This window comes from Temnothorax longispinosus, chromosome 4 (assembly GCF_030848805.1).
Source record: "Temnothorax longispinosus isolate EJ_2023e chromosome 4, Tlon_JGU_v1, whole genome shotgun sequence".
In the NCBI taxonomy this organism is placed as follows: domain Eukaryota; kingdom Metazoa; phylum Arthropoda; class Insecta; order Hymenoptera; family Formicidae; genus Temnothorax; species Temnothorax longispinosus.
This window is the reverse complement of record NC_092361.1, coordinates 18,730,355-18,749,065: the sequence shown is the minus strand read 5'-3', so window position 1 is coordinate 18,749,065 and position 18,711 is coordinate 18,730,355. Positions and strand designations below refer to the sequence as shown.

At 43.0% G+C, this 18,711-nt stretch overlaps 2 protein-coding genes across 2 annotated transcripts in view; both read left to right on the top strand.

Moving 5' to 3' along the window:
* Nucleotides 1–12,709, top strand: part of Su(var)3-3 (lysine-specific histone demethylase Su(var)3-3) — a 101,560-nt gene extending 88,851 nt beyond the window's left edge. The window contains exons 11-14 of the mRNA XM_071774809.1: nt 8,809–9,101; nt 9,991–10,203; nt 10,395–10,593; nt 11,100–12,709. Coding sequence (XP_071630910.1) covers nt 8,809–9,101; nt 9,991–10,203; nt 10,395–10,593; nt 11,100–11,284 — 890 coding nt within the window. The 3' untranslated portion in view covers nt 11,285–12,709. The remainder of the gene's footprint in view (nt 1–8,808; nt 9,102–9,990; nt 10,204–10,394; nt 10,594–11,099) is intronic.
* Nucleotides 12,710–13,780: 1,071 nt separating this feature from the next.
* LOC139811708 (uncharacterized) lies at nt 13,781–16,413 on the top strand. Its single transcript, XM_071776059.1, has 2 exons — nt 13,781–14,147; nt 14,615–16,413. Exons 1-2 carry the CDS (start codon nt 13,850–13,852, stop codon nt 15,910–15,912), a joined length of 1,596 nt encoding a protein of 531 aa, XP_071632160.1. The 5' UTR covers nt 13,781–13,849; the 3' UTR covers nt 15,913–16,413.
* The last annotated feature ends 2,298 nt before the right edge of the window (nt 16,414–18,711 follow it).

The following is an 18,711-nucleotide window of genomic DNA, read 5'->3' as shown; positions in this document are numbered from 1 at the left end:
AACCATTGATTCGGCTATGATCTATCAGCCTGTCTTCTCGTTGCACGTAAGTGCCCTGCTCCGTCGAATACGATGACTTTTTTTTTAACTCGCTGTGCGGTTTCGAGATCTCGTTGCATTTACCTGGAAGCATGTTGTGCAATAAACAAACGTAAACTGCCCTGCCACTCTTCTTATTATTCTCGTTCGTGCGACGTCGTATAACATGAATATAAAAATGTGCGTAATGCCCGTTCTACGTCATATCTGTTTATGAGAAACCTTTCAATAGTTTTAATTCATTTGCAATATGTGATAACAGCAGACCGTCGATGGTCCGAGAATATATCCGTCGTATCCGTGCGATATTTTACGTTTCTCTCGTACCTCGGAACGCGCGTTTGAGACGTGTATAAATCTCACGATCCCAAAACACAGCCACGAACAAAACACATATTTGCCCCGCCAGCCGTTTGATCTACGGCACAATGTAAATTTACCAAGAGAAAATAAATATGTACAAGCATGTAAATACCGGCGCCTATTCAAACTGTCAATGCATTTAGGCAAGCAGGAGACGTGTGCATATCTATATATTGACTCATAACTGCGCTCTTATCGCTTTAATAAATCGCCTTTCACTATACCAAAATTTATTTTACAATTACATATAATACGTAGTAAATCTATATTTATTTATGTAATTATATAAATATATATCTAGAAAATATATTCGACGTCGATTAGATTCTTATATTCGAACGCGTCTTGACAAATATTGAATATTCAAGTCACAGAAAATTCCGAGCTGTTCTTTTTCTGTTTTTGCTTCTACAATAGATCACAAAATTGCTCTACAATTATTATAACCTAAATTATCAAATTACTGTATTACAGAAAAATAAGACTGTATCAAGATTCTTCGGTTTTAAAGAAGATATCTTGCTGTCATTCACAGCGTCCTCGTATCCCTTTGACATTTCGCTAAAAGTAAAACTCGCATGAACTCTCCTCTCTTCGGTAGCCGAGACTCTGTCGCGGTATCCGATTATTCCATTTGTAATTATAACGATAATATACGGCACGCCTTTTTCAAGGAATCGTACGGCCGTGCACGTGGGGGGATACGTGTACGCGAAGGGAGTCATCGATGGCGTCGACGACGATGGCGATGAAGGGGGCAAAGGGTGGCGAAGGTACGACCGCCAAGCACGAAAGAGGGGGATAAGGACCCGCCGGGTGGGAGGGGAGGGGGAGGGGGTTCGGAGGCAAACGGCATGGACCGCGCACGCGAAAAAGGGACTCACGTAAATTGAAAGGGGGGTACGGACGTCTTGTTGTGTTTAAAAAGGCAATTTGCGGGCTTGAGATACGGCCTATATATTACGGCGCAACTGCTACGGGTGGTGGGAGATAGCTCGGTCGATAGCGAGCTTTGCGCGAAGGGGGCTTACCGGTGAGGGCCCCATCGGGCACCTCTACCCCCATTCCTTCCTTCCTCGCGGTGGAGATCTCCCTTCCCCGCGCCGTGCCAGGATATCGGGGGGGCCTTCTACTCCCCCACCACATCGGGCCAGGCAAATGCGTTTCTTGTGTAGCTCGCTGCTCGTTTGCGGACGGGACGCGATTTACTCTCGCGGTATAGTCGTATTCAAATATCCTCTCTTGCCGCGCGCGCGAGCGAACCCTCACGAGCTCCTTCCTCCGCTCCGCCAATTTTTTCCCCGCTTTCGTCCAGCCACCCTCCTCGCTGCCTTGCCCGTCTCTCTCTCTCTCTCTCTCTCTCTCTCTCTCTCTCTCTCTCTCTGTCGCCCTTCCTCTGTCGCACCTTCTCCTTTACCTGGATTTCTTTATCCCCCCGTTCCGTCGTTTACTCGCCTAATCCACTTACCGCCCTCGCAATTGCCATAGGGCCCTAATCGTCCGTAACGCAACGTAATCGGGAAGCTACCGATAGCGGGTGAACGAGCTCGGGAGTTCCGGGTTTAATTATCCGGCCGCGACAAACGGAGCGGAGATGGTAGCGCGCGTTTGATAATTATGAACAGGACGGTTCTCCCGCGGTGCGCGCGTTCTCCAAGTTACGCTTTTACGCTCGAATGGGGTGCAGTGATATGCGACATAATCGCCGACGTCGCATTAACCGGCGCTGCAAGTCGCCCACCGCCGGCGATAATGCTGATCTGGAAAGTGACAGGACGATTATCCGCGAACTCGAACAAACGCAGGTAACGTGCATCGCTATTTTCACAGAAAGACACTCGGGAGGGTTCACGAAACTCGGTTGCTTCACGAAAATTTCAAACAGATCTCTTTCATTTATAAGATAAAGATCCCCAATCAAAATTTTTTTAAATAAAAGAACGAACGTGTTAAATAGAAATTCATAAATCTTCTGTGAGGTGACAAGAGTTGAGGTGTTACAAGTATTATGCGAAAACGGATAAAATCATTTCAAAGTAATGACACTTTTATGTTAGAGCCTCGTGTTCGTAGCTAAATCGAATCCAGATTGACGAAAGCATGTGGAACTGAAAGTGGCCGTAATTTTGAAACACCTCGTTTAAAATTTACATATTTGCGATACATGGAAGATACATGCGAACATCGATTACCTCCCTAACCGGTCTACATCCCGTCAACAATGTATGTATTAATAAGCGGCTCGCCATTTCGATAATTATACGTCACGATGCGCCAGCGGAACGACGCGCGTATCTTTTTTTTTCCTCGGGATTACCGATAATTCGGTAAGTTGCGAGGTGCAACAATTATAAAATATTTCAGCACGTAACATGCATATGCATGGATAATATGAATATTGAAGTTGTTATAGGCCGTGCTTGCGCGCCACGTAATGTTCGGACTTATTAATATCCCTTAAATTAATGGGCTGTTTAATTTTAGCGGTATCTTGCAGCGATTTACACATCCGCCGCATGTGCGGCATTTATCACAGGCGGCCACGCCCGTTTTATCGATACCGGCTGGAAAGCGGCTTCCGTATTTCGCCGAGGTCGTAGCTTCTTCGTCGGTAAGCTTCCGCGAAAACTCGATTAAGTACAAAATAGCCTTAAAAACCGTTCGCGCTCGCTACCAATTATGCCCAGTATGATGTAAAATGCTCCGCGCGTCCCAGCGTCAAACCGGTTTGGAATAATTCGACTACTCACGCGGAGCGCGGTCAAACGCAAATCAGTCTTGCGATAATTATCGCCTAAAGAGACAAAGTTTTTTTTCTTTTTTACGGAGATTACTTGGGTTTATTTAAATTGTATTTAAACAAGGTGGAGATTGATTGTGAAAAATATATTAAATTAAGGGCCAAAAATGTTATAAACTCCGGTCGCAAGGAATGCATTTTTTAAAATGATGAAGTAATTTCTTATATAAAGTGCCGCTTGGCTTTATATTTTTAGTGTTTAGGATACATGAGATGTTCTTTCGCACATAGATATTAATTATATCTTTTAAAAATTAATTAATTATAATCATGATCATGGAATTAATGATAGTAATTGTGCTAGAAATTTCACGGGCCGTTATTATACCGCAGTCTCGCGCATGATTTGACACTCGATTACAAAGCTAACATCTATATAAATATACAATGGCATACGGGATTGCACTATACCGTTTGGTCGGAACGCAGAAAATATATTTGTACGAGGGTATACAAGCTCATTTGCACAGAATGTGTGACAATCGTAATAAATTGTGTCCCGATATCGATCTCCTTACGTTATTTAATAACGTGATCTAGGAACATTACATCTTCCAGGTATTTACTTCTCTGGGAAGTATTATAAATATTGCAGCAATTCTAATTAACTTTATCTATCTCTGTACAAATTATACAGAACGTCGTCGCTAAATTTACGAGTGGATAGAGATATTAAGACGTTGCAGACACAATATATATAAGATAATATAGGATAATATACGCGGATATAGACCCATGCATAATCAAATTTTTGGAACTGTGTTTTCGTTGTACGTATGAGTGAAAATATTGTGCTTTTTAAACGTATAAATTTTGGAAAAACTATATTTTGGAATGTATCTGACTGGAAGATACATTAGATTTTTTTTATTACATTATTTAATGATTTTATCTTTCCATACATCTTTGAAGATTGCACATTATGTGAGACTTTGATAAGTGGACAACACACAATATGTATCATATTATATACGTCTATATAATAGCGCACGTGACCGACATTATTTGATAAGACAACCTCACGCTCTGCTTTCTCTCCCTTCCCTTCCGAACCGCATATTACATCGTCACGACGTTTAATTAATGTAAGCATAACGGATAGGCACCGAGGAGAAATACGCTGTGACTTCTGTAGATTTTATATAAGCATAAAGAATGATATTTATGTTGCTTCTTGCATAACTTCTTAATTATCGCACGCGATGTTGTTATACATTAATACTTCATTATTCACGATAAAATTTCGCACGCGCATATGTATACTGCATACGGCGATAAATATCAATCTTCATAGCTCAAATTTTTTCTTTTGCCGGACAGAAAATGTTCAAAATGTTCTTAAATTATAGAAGTTATTCTATGTACACTGCCATAAGACGTGGCAAATCAGATTGTTTCAGCAGGGATAACTTTACACCGAGGCAAAGGAAATTTTTAAATAATGCAAACGCACTTAAGAATATAATCAATAAGGAATGGGTAGCCTTCTTTGAACTTCGAAATAAAATTTACCGAAGTTACCGACTGCACTTTTGCGCGAACTATTCTTTATCGCCGCGTCGAGTTCCTTCGCGCGTTCGTGCAATCTAACTTCGTCTTACAGCAAATTTCAATAAAACAATGAGCGCAACACGTTTAGCGCCCATAGATTATTGTTACCGGTAGAAACACGCGTATCGATGAAACGATAGCGAGAATTATTGCACGTCGAATCACGATGGCGGAGGCACGATGCAGCGGGGGTACGTTTGAAGAAAAAAGAAGTAAAAAAAAAAAACACAATTACAGCGCGATAATAAAGTGATGTATGGCCCGTTCGAGCGAGATGCACGAAGCTAAGGGGGTGAAAACGTCCGTGTTACCTCGCACCACCGAAGTTTCCAATCTATAAGGTATCAACAGTTGCCTTTAGCTGCGCGTTGTATACCTTCGGGACTTGCGATTTAGAATGTTGATATAACGGATGGGCGAGCAAGAAAAGCGCTTTGCGCGCGAACCTCTTTCGCGAGACGTGCGAGAGATTGAAAGGGAATAAAAAAAAAAAAAAGAATAGCTCTCACACGACTCCCGTATCGAATTTCACCCGTCGTACTTTCCGGCGTATTTATATCGGCCGTCTGTGTACGCTTCATTATGTTTACATTCAAATGGTAAACTTCTCCGCCGCCGGAGGGGGACTTTTTCGAGAGTCTTGGCGCGTAAATCTAATCTGTCGAGCCCGTGTCGAGCGATCTCGGAAAGGGGCACTCGAAGCAATCAGACTTCAAAACGAAATTCTATATGTACGCAAGATACGGAAAAAGGCTCCGAGGGCTCTCGTACCTATCGCGTATCAAATTCGAGAATTTGACGCACCCCCACATACGAGAGTATCGCATCTTCTCTAATTTGTTCCCTCATAGGGAGCTCTTTCTAGCGATCGACGGACTCATCATTCCGGTATAATCGTCACTCGTCAGAGGACGATCTTGTCTCGAGAACGAAAGGCGCGGCAGAGGCGTCGCTTGGCCAAATTTCCGAAATTTCGCGGCGCGGAAGCGGACGACTCTCTCGTCCTCTCTCACGCGCGTTCGTTCTGCCGTATACCTTCGGGAATCGCGATTCGGAATGTTGATATAACGGATGGGTGAACAAGAAAAGCATCGCGGCGAGCTCTCTCTCTCTCTCTCTCGTTATTTCTCTCTTGCTCCTTCTTTCGCTTTTTCTCCCGCTCGCTCTCGCTCGCGCTCCTCTCTCGCGGGCGCTCGTATCCGGCAAAAAAGCACCAGCGCCGGTACATTGAACCCAGGCAAGAGAGTTCCGCCACACGTTCGCGAGGCCGTTTCAGTATTTGACTGTTCCCCGACGCCGTGCAACGGCGGCGGCTGCGGCGGTTCTCCTCTTCGCCTCCGCCTTCTCGGTTCGACTCCCGTCGAGACGACAGAACGCCATAAGCAACCAATTTAAATGTAAATTGAAAACCACCGCGGCATACAAATTGTTCGACTCGCCGTCAAAAAATACTGCGAGCAAAGATCAAACGGAAGACAAGACACGCGGGCGAGAGGGTGGCGTATATGGGGGCCGATGGTCGAGATAGAACGAGAAAAGGTGCCCCGGAGAAGGGCATCTCGAAACGGCGCCGCGCCGGCCAAGCCTCGATTCGACCTCCTTCGCCGCGCGCGCGCCGGGATCTGCTGGCTCTGAGCTGCCCGGGTTGTATCCCCTTTTCTCTCTGTTACGTCGGCGGAGGAGCCCTCCCGGTCGGTGTTTGTTCCACCCCACGGCGGAACGGATCTCGGCTACCTATGCTAGACTGCCCTCTAAATATTTGCCTTTCCCTTGTCCCGACGAAAGTTGGCTCGCCGTAACGCGTTTCCGTGCAGGAGAGCGCGGCTCGCTCGGCCGAGGGATAGTCGTCGCCGTCTTCTTCGTCGGAGGGAAAAACTTCCGGCATTCAAAGAGTCCCTACTTCACCGTCCACTTTTTCTCCCCTCTCTTTCGCTCCCCCTGGAGGCCCGCGCGTTCGTCGTCGAGCTCGCTCCGCGCACGACGCTCGACGTACGATCGGAAGAAGCGAGATTAATGGATCAATTTATCCTCCCCATTAACGATTTCGGATCGCGGGTCCGTTCTCTCGCAGCGAGGAATTAATTTCCCATTCTTGTAAGTTAGAGACGGAGACCCCGACTTACCATAATTTTCGTGAATTCGAATCATTCCCTCGGCGCGGGCCGCGGAGAGAGAGGCTGTTGAATATTCCCTCGCTTATTATGAACGGTTTCTGTAATCAACGTCAGATACAGTCGGGCATTTCGAGCGGCAGGCAGCTCGCGATAATCGAATATCCAATTGAGTTAACCCAATCCATGCTCCTATAAAATAGCGTAATAAATATTTGTTTCTCGGTTTTAATATTGGCACTACCGTGCGTCGTTGCTATTGAAGGAAACACAAGTAGCAATTGAGAACAATTTGCTACTTTGTTCTATTTTCTTGGTTTTTAAACTTTCCATTCAAATATACTACATTTTCACCGGCAAATTAATTTTAATTATCTTCATAGGAAATTTTAATAATTCTCCTAAACTGAATAATATATACAGAATTTTTAAATATAAAATGTAAATAAAATATATGCAGTCTACGCCTGTTGCATCAATCTTCCTATAATTAAAAAATGTTTCGTAATTGAAAAGATGTTGAAAAGCGATTTCCTTGTACTCGATGCTTTATTAAAACTGATGTTTTTGTAGAAAGGAAATGACAGTCCTTATAGGAGGGCACACATTTATCTGTATTGATAATATACAAATGATTTTTATAGTTAGATCGAATTTGCGAAATATTTCCTTGCAGACGTTGCCTAACATCAAACACGCGTTAATTCGTTCACGAGACCAATAATAGGGGGATCGATGCGAGAACGATTTAACGACTAATTCATCGCACGGTTTGTCATTAGCGCTGTCGCGCGCATATACGGCATTCGGGAACATTTCCGGTTACGTTTACTATAGCAGCGGCATAAATTTTTGACGACGACGACGTCGTGCCGTATGTGTCATGATTTATCGATTCCGGCCGGTTAACATCGACAGCCTCCGGCCCGGAGGTAATGGCAGCGCCACGAACGAACCCGATAGAACGCACTGATCATTAGCTGCCGGCCAAGGTTGCGGCAACATTTCGTCGATCGTATCTCGTGGACGTTCGACACGTTACGCGTAATCAATATGTACCCGCCGGTCCCTTCAAGGGGCATTCCACCCGTCGAAATATCGCGATAATGCATAGGCATGGCCCCTCCCTTTCACCCCCCTCTCTCTCTTTCTCTCTCCCGAAATGTGCTAATTTAAATTAGTCCGTGCTTTCAGCCTGACATAGCGCACGCGTAAATTTAAATTTCTGAAATGGGATGCAGCGCCGATAGGAGAGTGCTTGTTAGCGCCGTGGTAGCCATCAACATAATTAACTCTCTAAGTGGAGACGCCTGTGTATCATTATTAGTACACGCCTCGATGTTATGGGGTTCGAATGTGCTTACGAGAATTTAGGTCCGCGTCATGTGCCCTGATTTAAGCGCACGTTACACGAAATATCCAATTAAGTCATAATAGGGCCTGTATTGCAGCGAGTATAACATCGCCGCGCGCGGAGCGGATATTTACGTTCACGAGGGACGTCTTTTGATACGACGAACGCGTAACGAACAAGAGCCTGTTGATTCGATCTACTTTCCTTACGTGAAAGCGTACGCCGGGGCTTATGTGCCAATTCAGCTAATTGCCATATCTCCGGAAATCAAAGGAACGTATGTAACGAAACTCCTTAACGCAACGACCTAGTTCGTTAAACGCGCCCCATCTTACGCCCTTATGTGACTATCCTTCCGAATGGTATTCTCGCCTTCTCGAATAGTTTCTTCTCGACTGTGCAGAGAATTCTCCTTATTGCGCCCTCCGTGATCTCGCTAACGCATATATATATTTATTGTATATATACATATATGTATGTATATGTGTATGTACGTATAGGATCATAAAAATCTCTATCTTGCTCACCGCGGTGCGATATTACAATAAATCCGAATACTGATCTCGCTTTTTACCCCTTTTACCTTGCAGTTCGCAACGGTTATTCTTGCGTACCTGTTGCTCTCTCGGAAGGACTTGATATTCGATTGAACATAGCTGCCAGGGCGGTGCGATATGGGTCAAATGGCGTAGAAGTATGGGCCGCACCCGCCCGCAGTCCGCACACAAATCACACCGTTTATAAAGCAGACGCCGTTCTGGTTACGCTACCCCTCGGTGTCCTCAAGACTTCCGCGCCGCCGTCCGGAGTCACCTTCAATCCGCCGCTTCCGGACTGGAAGTCCCAGGCCATTCAACGACTCGGCTTTGGCAATTTAAATAAGGTGAGCACCGACGTGTGCGTTTGTGTGTATGTGTGTGGTGTGCTTTCGACAAGTCGCTGTCGTCCTTAAAGCAGTATAATTTATGCCGCTCGTGAAAAGGACGGTGGATGGTCCTGTCGAGCCGTCGGTGCAAGGGTATTAGGACTGCATAATCGCGGCATTAAGACTTATCACTGATCGCGCAGTGGCAGATTTCAATAGCAATTAATGTGTGTTCTTTTAACGAATGGGGACCACATTGAAGGGTTCGACGGAAATGTTTAACGTACATCAATGACAAATTAAGCGATATCAGTTATGCACTCGAAAAGAGACGAACTGCAATCGAAATTTTTCGTAATTATATTACGATAAAAATTTTATCGAAATTGCACAGGTCCGCATGACAAATCGATTAATTACACTGATGCGACATTCAAATTTGGTATGTAAAATAAAAATTAAATTAGTAAAATGTTATTAAGTACATAAAATTAGGACAAGTAATTAAATTAACTATTTAAAAAATATTCAAATCAATTATTCGGTAATTAAAAATTACAAAGATAAGAGAATATTAGATTATAATAGTTATAATCTTAGCTATGACTTTGAATTAAATGGTTCTTTTGTTAATAGACAAAACTATGAAAAAATATACTATTATTAATACTCGGTTATTATATTACATAATAACATAAAAGACTAGGACGTGTTAGAGACATCTTTCCGGCTTCTCGTATTTTTCAAGCTCGAATGCTATTTGTTCGCAAACTTTTTCAGCCAGTTTTTTATCCGCAACTCGCGTTTTAACGCAAAAATATCGCACAGCATCAGAATTCCGGAGAAGGGTTTCCATTTGTACTCCGATATAAATCCAATCCCATAATTTTTCCCTTTAATTTCTCAGGTAGTGCTATGCTTCGAGCGCATTTTCTGGGATCCAACAGCCAATTTGTTCGGCCACGTGGGAAGTACCACCGCGTCGCGCGGCGAGCTCTTCCTATTCTGGAACTTATACAAGGCGCCGGTCCTATTGGCTCTCGTCGCCGGTGAAGCGGCTTGCGTAATGGAAAATGTCAGTGACGATGTTATCGTCGGCCGTTGCATCGCCGTTCTGAAAGTAAGTGGATAAAATTTCTAGTCGGAGCGCGCAGGGAGGATGAGGGACGTGCCGGATAGCCGGTCTTACTTAACTTAAGCGACGCATCTCGCACCGATAATTATTATTTCACACGCCTCGTAATCCTCTTTGTATTTTGCGGAGGAGAAAAAAAAAGATAGAAGATTAAGGAAGACTTTTTTCTCTTGCAGGGAATTTTTGGGAACCAAGTGGTACCGCAACCGCGCGAAAGCGTCGTGACGAGGTGGCGGGCGGATCCTTGGGCACGAGGATCCTACAGTTTCGTCGCGGTCGGCAGTTCCGGCAGCGATTACGATCTCCTAGCGGCACCGGTGTCACCTCCGCACCTGCTCAATCAACCCCCGCCGCAGCCGAGAGTGTTCTTCGCAGGTAAATATTAAATTGATACTTTTCAACGATGGTCGCATATTACCAAGAAACTTAAATGACTGCCTTTTTAAGTTCTCTTCTGACGAAGAATTATATTTGCGTTTGCCGTTGCGCGCTGCGAGTTTGCATCCCCCGTAAATATACGTTCGCGTTTGCGGAACGTTGCGATTGATGCGCGATCCAATTTGCCTCGCTACGATACTCCGTTTCCCGACTTGTGTGCGCAGTAATTCCGTGTGTTAACGCTGTTTAAAGATCCTACTATTCGCGAAATGTTGGTCATACAAACAGGGTGAATTAGCGCTCGCGGGAATTTAACGAAATGTAATAAATGTAATTTAACGAAATGTATAATAAACAGCAGAAGAACGTTGTCGATAAACAAGCGTGATATTTTAATGGCGAAATATAATATGCGAAAAATATAATAAATTCGTCCAAAGATAAATTAAACGTTTTTTTTCACGAGAGTGCACGTTGACCTATTTACACGAACGGCTTTTCAGGAGAGCACACTATACGGAATTATCCAGCCACCGTACATGGCGCGTTCCTCAGCGGCCTTCGTGAGGGTGGACGGATAGCCGATCAACTCTGTGGAAGTCCTTACGCACCACCAGCAATGGCAGCTTCCGTTCCGCCAGCGACAGGGATCACGCCAGCAAATACCGGCAGCAGTTCGACGCCTTAATATTTTCACATCGACTATGTTTCGTTTTTGTCTTTCTGTGAGCGAGGAAACTCCGAGGATGGCCATTCACGGGAGAAAGCTCTTCGTCGAAGCTCTTCTGGAACAAGCTACAAAGAGATAATTCTCCGCGATAATTCCAAGTCGAGCGACAACTTGGCGACAAGAACCCATTAATTCGCTATTATTTTCGCAACTTACATGTGATCGTTTTCGATGAATGATTTAACTCGTTACGACTAAGTTCGATTGAAAGAATTAAATGGAAAGGATGATTTCGAAACGCTCAATTTTTCATAGCACTACATTTGTCGAATATATATATATACACAAGTATACAGCTTAAAAATATTTTATTTATTGTCATCAATATAATATGAGACAAGAATAAAACATGTATATGTACAGTAAGGTGCAATAATTCGGCTGGGCCGTAGTAACTGACTTATCGGCGTAAAAAAATGCAAAATAAAATGAAAAGAGAGAACTAGTTACTTTTTATTCTTCCCGTTATACATTTTAATATTTCGATGAACCGCGTACGTGTTGATTATGAAAGACCCATAGGTTGATAAGTCAAACTACTACGAATCAGCGAATTAATGCACCTTACTGTACATATGTATGTATATGTATATTTTACTTTATATTATATAACTTATTTATCTATGTGAATATAAGTGATTGCTTGATCAAAGTGATCGCTGTTTTCACATTTTCTCATAACCAGTAATGCTCTTTATGACAGTTTCCCAGTGTTTATATAATTATGCTTCCATTATTTACTTTATCTATCATGATTCATGATTTAACACGATTCACATGATTTGTTGCATATTTCTTGCAATTTTGTACTCTTCTATAACTAAGAAGTATTATTATTTGTATAAGTATACCAATATGTTGGTGGAATAAATACAAAATAAAGACAGCGATGCTCTCGAAATTGTGTATAAATTGTTTAACAATATGAGTCGTATTACAAAATGCCATAAGGATGAATTCTTTTGTGGCACAGTATTACTTCGATTGTAGAACGAGCGGAATAGGATAAAAATCTAATTATATTCGTATCAATTCATATTTGATGTAGTAGAAAATGGATTCACATACACATGTGTACGATTTTTTATGCAATATTATTTTATCATGTCATATGTATGTATAATAATTTTAAAAATTTAAGTTTATGAAAATTGATAGTAGATATTGATAGCTATTGAAATTTCGCTAGGTATTCGTTACATTTAATTACATACACCTGAATCATTTTTATCTCTCCATAACGAATGACTTAGTTTATATTCAAATGTGATTATTATAAAATAGGATATCACAGTTATAAATTTATGATACATTTCATTTTGAAGTATTATATCGAATGTAATGTATTACATTCCTGCGCAAAATAAAGTGCATACGTATTTTCATCTGATTGTCGAAATATTCATTTGACTACAAAAAATACGTAATTACAGATATTTATAGATATATATAAAACTATACAGGTCTAATTATCAGATTTGGCACATGTATGTAAGAGATTTATATATATTACAATTAAAAGAAATGCTATACACATATCGATAATACTCCGCTAATGGGAATTATTTTTTTCGTGTTTGGATATTTTATATTTAATAGGTTTTATTAAATAAATTTGTATTACGACACGGGATCAATATACATTAATTAACATGCAGTGCCATTAGAAGGACACAGAGCAGTGTTTATTCATATATCCCCAATCTAATGCGATGATAAAACTTGCTTATCTCGATTTATGTTATGTACGAACACGTGAAGAGGAAATTTTCGGATAACAGCGACATATAAATAATAACAAGAGCAAATCACTCTGCTTTCGCATTTGCAATCTTGATTTAATTAGTCATGTAATAAACGTGCCTACTATTTATGTAACAACCATATAATCTCACCGATCATATTAGATTTCCTATCTAATTTAGGAGTATTGAATATTCGATCATTCCAGTACGGATATTATATTGCATGCATCGCCGCGGGCGCATTATTTCAAGCTGTACAGATTTCCATTGATGCAAGTAACTTTGAAATGCAGCTACCAAAATTCTAAAGCTATCGCGATAATCCATGTAAATCCGTGGCTCTAATCCTGTTATTTCAATTTACGGTAACATTGAAAATATATACGCGTAAGTATCATCATTATTTTAGCTATAGCGAGAACACCAAAGAGTATTAAATATCTCTCTCTCTCCTCTAATACCCTAATATTAATATTACTACTAATACTAGTATTAATACTAGTATCTAACACTCTTCTTTTACTTAAACGACTGGGTAGAATGAACTTTATTTATTCCATTCTTTTATTTTCTACCTTTCGTTTCATCCCAAAAATGTTAGTTCGATAAATGCGTATCGTCATAGCAACCATAACTGCAAACAAGTTGGTGAACCCAAAAGTCCCGAGACACGTACTATCTACTATCGAATCTCTCGCACGTGTGACATTGTTCACGACGGACGTTCGTCGACCTCTCTGACGTATTTTTTATTTCGTTATTTTCGGTCATTTTCTTTATGCTTAACTCTATAAAGATGAGTTTGGTCCCTTTACCTAAAGTGCAATGCAGTTTACCAAAAGCGAGGAAGTATCCCATTGACGTTCCCGGTACGGCAAATATATCTTACGGGCACAAGTTGCGCGAACGCAAAAGTTGCCGCATTGCAAAGCACCATGGTTCGGATAGATCTATCTTCGAAGGCGCAGTGGAGGAGGAGAAGAGGGAATACGACCAGTTACTTAAAAGTCTGGACTTCGAGAAAGAAACCGATCGGAAAATCAGGAACAAGAATCTTCGCCAACGAGTCCAACGAGGTATTTACGCGGACGTGATGTAGTTCCTTTTCTTTCTTTTTATTACATTTACACTTCTTAAGAAAACTTAAACTGAAGTAAAAGATAGATGAAGAAAATAAAATGTTTTTTTTTTAATCTGCGGACATTCTTCTCGTCGTATTTATGCATATAATTTGTTAATTCCTTGTATGATAGAGTAATGTTGGGTGTTAATAGATTTAATTTTGCACAATTAGATAATATGTGTCTATTTAATCTTTTAGAATTAATCAATATCACATCTTTTAAGAATTCAGACAAAAATTTAATTAAATAGCTCCTCTCTCTCCCCCCATTAATTTTTTATTTAATTTTAATCATCATGCATAAACGTATCATGAATGTTCGCTTGGATACGGCATTTAGCCGCCATTTTCCCTCGCGTAATGTGAGCCGCTGAACAGGGATAATTACCAGCCGTTAACACGGCAACGACTAATCTCCAGACATGTCGGCATATGAGGAGAATCTACAGGCGCGTAGGGAGAAGCTGCGCGATCTCGTATCGAGCGAGGAGGCGAATCTAATGAGGGAGATCACGGAGGTAGCGCGGCAGGATGAGTGCGCCCGATTCGAAGAGAAGCTCGCGAGAATCGAGGAATTGAGGAAGCGGCACGAGGAGGAGCACGAGGCGACGGTGGCCGCCAAACAGATGCAGCGGTATCTAGCCTCGTGTCCGGATATCAAGCAAGAATTGTCGAGAAGATCCGCGATCGATGCGAAGCAATGTAACGTGGCGCAGATGGCGAGCAACGTGGCGAGGAGATTAGCGGAGAAGGAACTGGACGCTGTCTGGCACGAGATAATGCTGCGGGATACCGAGGGGAGGAGGCACAAAGAGACGGAGGAGTCGGAAAGACGAGCCCTGGCCAAGCAAGAAACGGTGTCCACTTTAGCCCAGCAAGTGGTGGACAAGTTGGCGCAGGAAGACGAGAAGAAGCGGGTCGAGAGGGACGAGCGGGAGCATCTGGAGCGGTTATGCGAGGATATGCGTCGAGCGGAGTTAAGGGATCTCGAGATAGAAAAGCAAAAGCGGGAAAAGTTGAAGGAGGAACTCGAGGAGCAGATTCTAACGACGAGGAAGTTCCTCGCCGAACGTGCCCGCGAGGAAACGATGGTGGATCGCGAGTTCAGAATGCTGGCCGAGGAGGAACTGGCCAGGGAGGAGGCTCGCGCGAAACAGGACACCGCGGCCTTTCGCGCGGAGTTAGACTCCTATCTCGAGTATTTGGAAATCTTGCAGCGGGAGGAGGTCAAACGGGATCTCGAGGTGGAGGCCGTCGTTCGGCGATCGCACGAGGACATCGAGGCGAGACGTGAAGTCGCACGGGAGAAATTCAAGGAAGCTCGCCGGCGCGCCGCGCAGGAAGTCCTTCGAGATCGGGAGGAACAGCTGAAGGCGCGGCAGGAGGCAGAGAAGCGGGAACAACGGCTGAAGATGGTGGAGCGGGAGGCGCTCGAGAGGCAGATCGAGATGGACGCCGACTTGGCCGCGACGGAGCAGAAAGAGAACAGACAAAAGGCGCTTCGTTACGGGCTCGAGCTCGAGGAGCAGCGGAGATGCGTCGAGACGACGAGACGTCACGAATTGGAGGAGGAACGACGGTACCGCCAGGCCGAGATGAAGAAGCAAGAGGAGGAATATCGGAGGCTCGCGGACAAGCTGTTGAACGCTTCCGAGAGCATTACGCCGCATCCGTTTAAAGCCCTGCTAAAGGAGAGCCTGAAGGAGTCCCCCTCCTGAAGGAGAAGGAAGGACGTTGTTACTGTCCTCCAACTTTAACTTCCGCGTAACTGACATGTTAGGAAATGCTGATAAGTTACCAGGTGTACCTCTTGTAAGTTACTTCTCCGACTTGTCGGTATGGGGAGATCATGTGTAAAGGACCAGGCAGACCATTGATTAATCAATCAATCAATCAGCGAGCGACCATTAAATCTGTGGCGATAGAGATGTGAGACAATTGGTAGAAATTAGGATATCAAGAAGATCTTGACGGGAGATCTTAATTTTTTATAGAAAAATATAAAAATTATGTGTAACTGATCTAAATTCGTGCTCATATTATAAAAATGTTAATGTAAGAGATGTAACTTATAAAATAGATAAAGTAGATATGACATTTTTATCCTTTTTCCATATTTCTTTCTATAACTGTATAAAGTAATATACTTATACATTTTTTATTGAGAACACATTAAATAGTTTCAATATTCTTCTTTAACGACTAATTAAATGATGTATTCAAAGGTGTAAAACTTAATTTGGTTGATAAACGTTGATCAATCGTTTAGTCACCAATGCATTTATCTAGATATCCTGTTATATATAATCTTTCATATAATCTTTTTGATATAAAAAAATATATATGTAACTGCAATTTTGAATTTACGCAGCACTTTTATTTTATTTTATTATGTACAAATTTATATTTAATAGCAACATTGCAGGTGTGTCATCATAAAAATCATTAGTAAAGAATCGATAGCATTCGTAATCATGTCTATTTACTTTTAATAAAACTAAATTGTAGAATATTGCGCTCGCAATAAATACAATTGCCTGATATAAATATCACTTTTATCGCCTCTGTCGTTTATTTGATAAATATATCTTTATGATATTGTATGAAACAAAATTGCAAGTAATTTAATAAATGCTACATTTCTGTATATCTATTTCGAAATATAGATTAAAATTAGAGAAAAGGAATATTTGCGTTATTAATCAACTTATTTAATGACTATGCCGCGCAGGATCGGAAATAATATCGAAATGCAATTCTTCTCTTCGCGCGCGACTGTGCCGATCGGAAAAAAATGCCTCTCATCCGTATAATTCGACCTGCAGTTGGCGCTCGTACCAAAGAGCTCCGGGCTCTTCTCTCGATGTTCTCCGATTCTACCATCCGTCGGATGCTGCAGGATCCAGCAACGTGGGCTACTGAAGCGGTACGTGTTTATCGACGGAAACGTAGCGGCTTAACGCACGGGGATCGGACAGCAACAATTAATATCAAAATCTCATTGTTCGTCTCGAAGGAGATTCCACGCGAACACAGGGTGTTCCTGATAATTCCGCACGTCTTTATATAACAACGAAAATTACGATGAAGGGCTTAAACGGACGCGACTACTGTCGCGTATTATGGGATACTTTGCGCGACGTGGCACGATGTAACACCCCCCCCCCCCGATTTCCCCCGAATGAAACGTACATATATTACATTAAAATGCGCGCCGCGCATTGAATCGAGATTTACGCCGTAATTGTGTTCGCGCGCGTGCCGTGATAGCCGGCGTTTAAATAAATCTTCGTTAAATGCAGACAGCCGAGATCACGTTTCGTCGGTTTGCGACGCTTTGGATGGAGGGCTAAGAAAAATTCCCCTGCCAAATATTTCCGACGTGATAACTGACTTTATAAAAATATCGCGATCCGACCACGATTATATTCGACGACGCATTATTGTTTCCTAAATGAAAGCGAATTCAATTTTATAAAACGTCGCAACGTAAATATGAATTTTTTTCAAAACTGGACACACAAAGCAAAAGGTAATGAAATTTAAAACACGCTGCTCGCAATTCAGAAAGTCCCCCGTTCAGGCTTGTTTAAGTAAGAATCGCGCCTCGCCGATAACAGCAAACCGATATCCGCCTCTCGTTTTTTTCCTTCAGCGCGATTTCACCCGGGAGGCCGGGAGTACCAGCCGATCCTTTTCCCGCGTCGTCAAGCATAACCACTTGGCTAGTGCTCGTTGCGTGTTTCCCGAGCGATGTGGGTGCGTGCGTGTATGAATACGCACGTCAGCTTAATGCTGTAGACGGCCTGTTCGTGATTGATCGAACGCTGCTGGCTAGACAGCGCAGTTTGTCTCGGGATTCACCCTCGGAGGTTGGAGGGTTGGCTTGGCCTGGCGCGCCTACTGATTGACTCGGGCTTTTGAGATTCGCGCAAAAGGTCGCCGAAATCCTAATCGAAGTCGAGTCAGGTCGCGCCGGAGGCGAGTGCCCGTCGTCGTCGTCGTCGTACCGATTTTTTCCCTTTCCCGACGAATTATTTCACTTGGTTGGCCCGAAGACAGGGGTGCGCACTTGCGCGCGCGTATACGGCGATTATCGGCGGACAAGGCTAGTCAGAGGACAGAGGGAAGGCGAAGGGCAAAGGGGAGTCGTCGGGGTTGACGAAGAAGGCAAGGAGCCAGAAGACAGAAGGAAAGACAGAAGAGACCAACGAGAGGGCACGAAGAGAGAAGAGAGCGAGGAAGAGTGAAAGAGACGAGTGGAAACGGAGAGGGTTGCGCTGCTGCAAGAGAGCGAATGGACTCTGCCTCCAGGGATGTTCTTTTGACAGTCATGTCGCTGTCGTCTCCTAAGGTCCCCCGGCGGCATTGCATTAATCTTCTTCTTCCGACCCCGCCTTATTGAAAATTCTACAGAGCGCTTCACAGTTTTTGCCGCGGACGTCTTTTATACTCCACTACCGCCGCGCCCCTCTCCCACTCTCCCTCCCTCCCGCCGCTCGTTCCCGTGCTCCAGC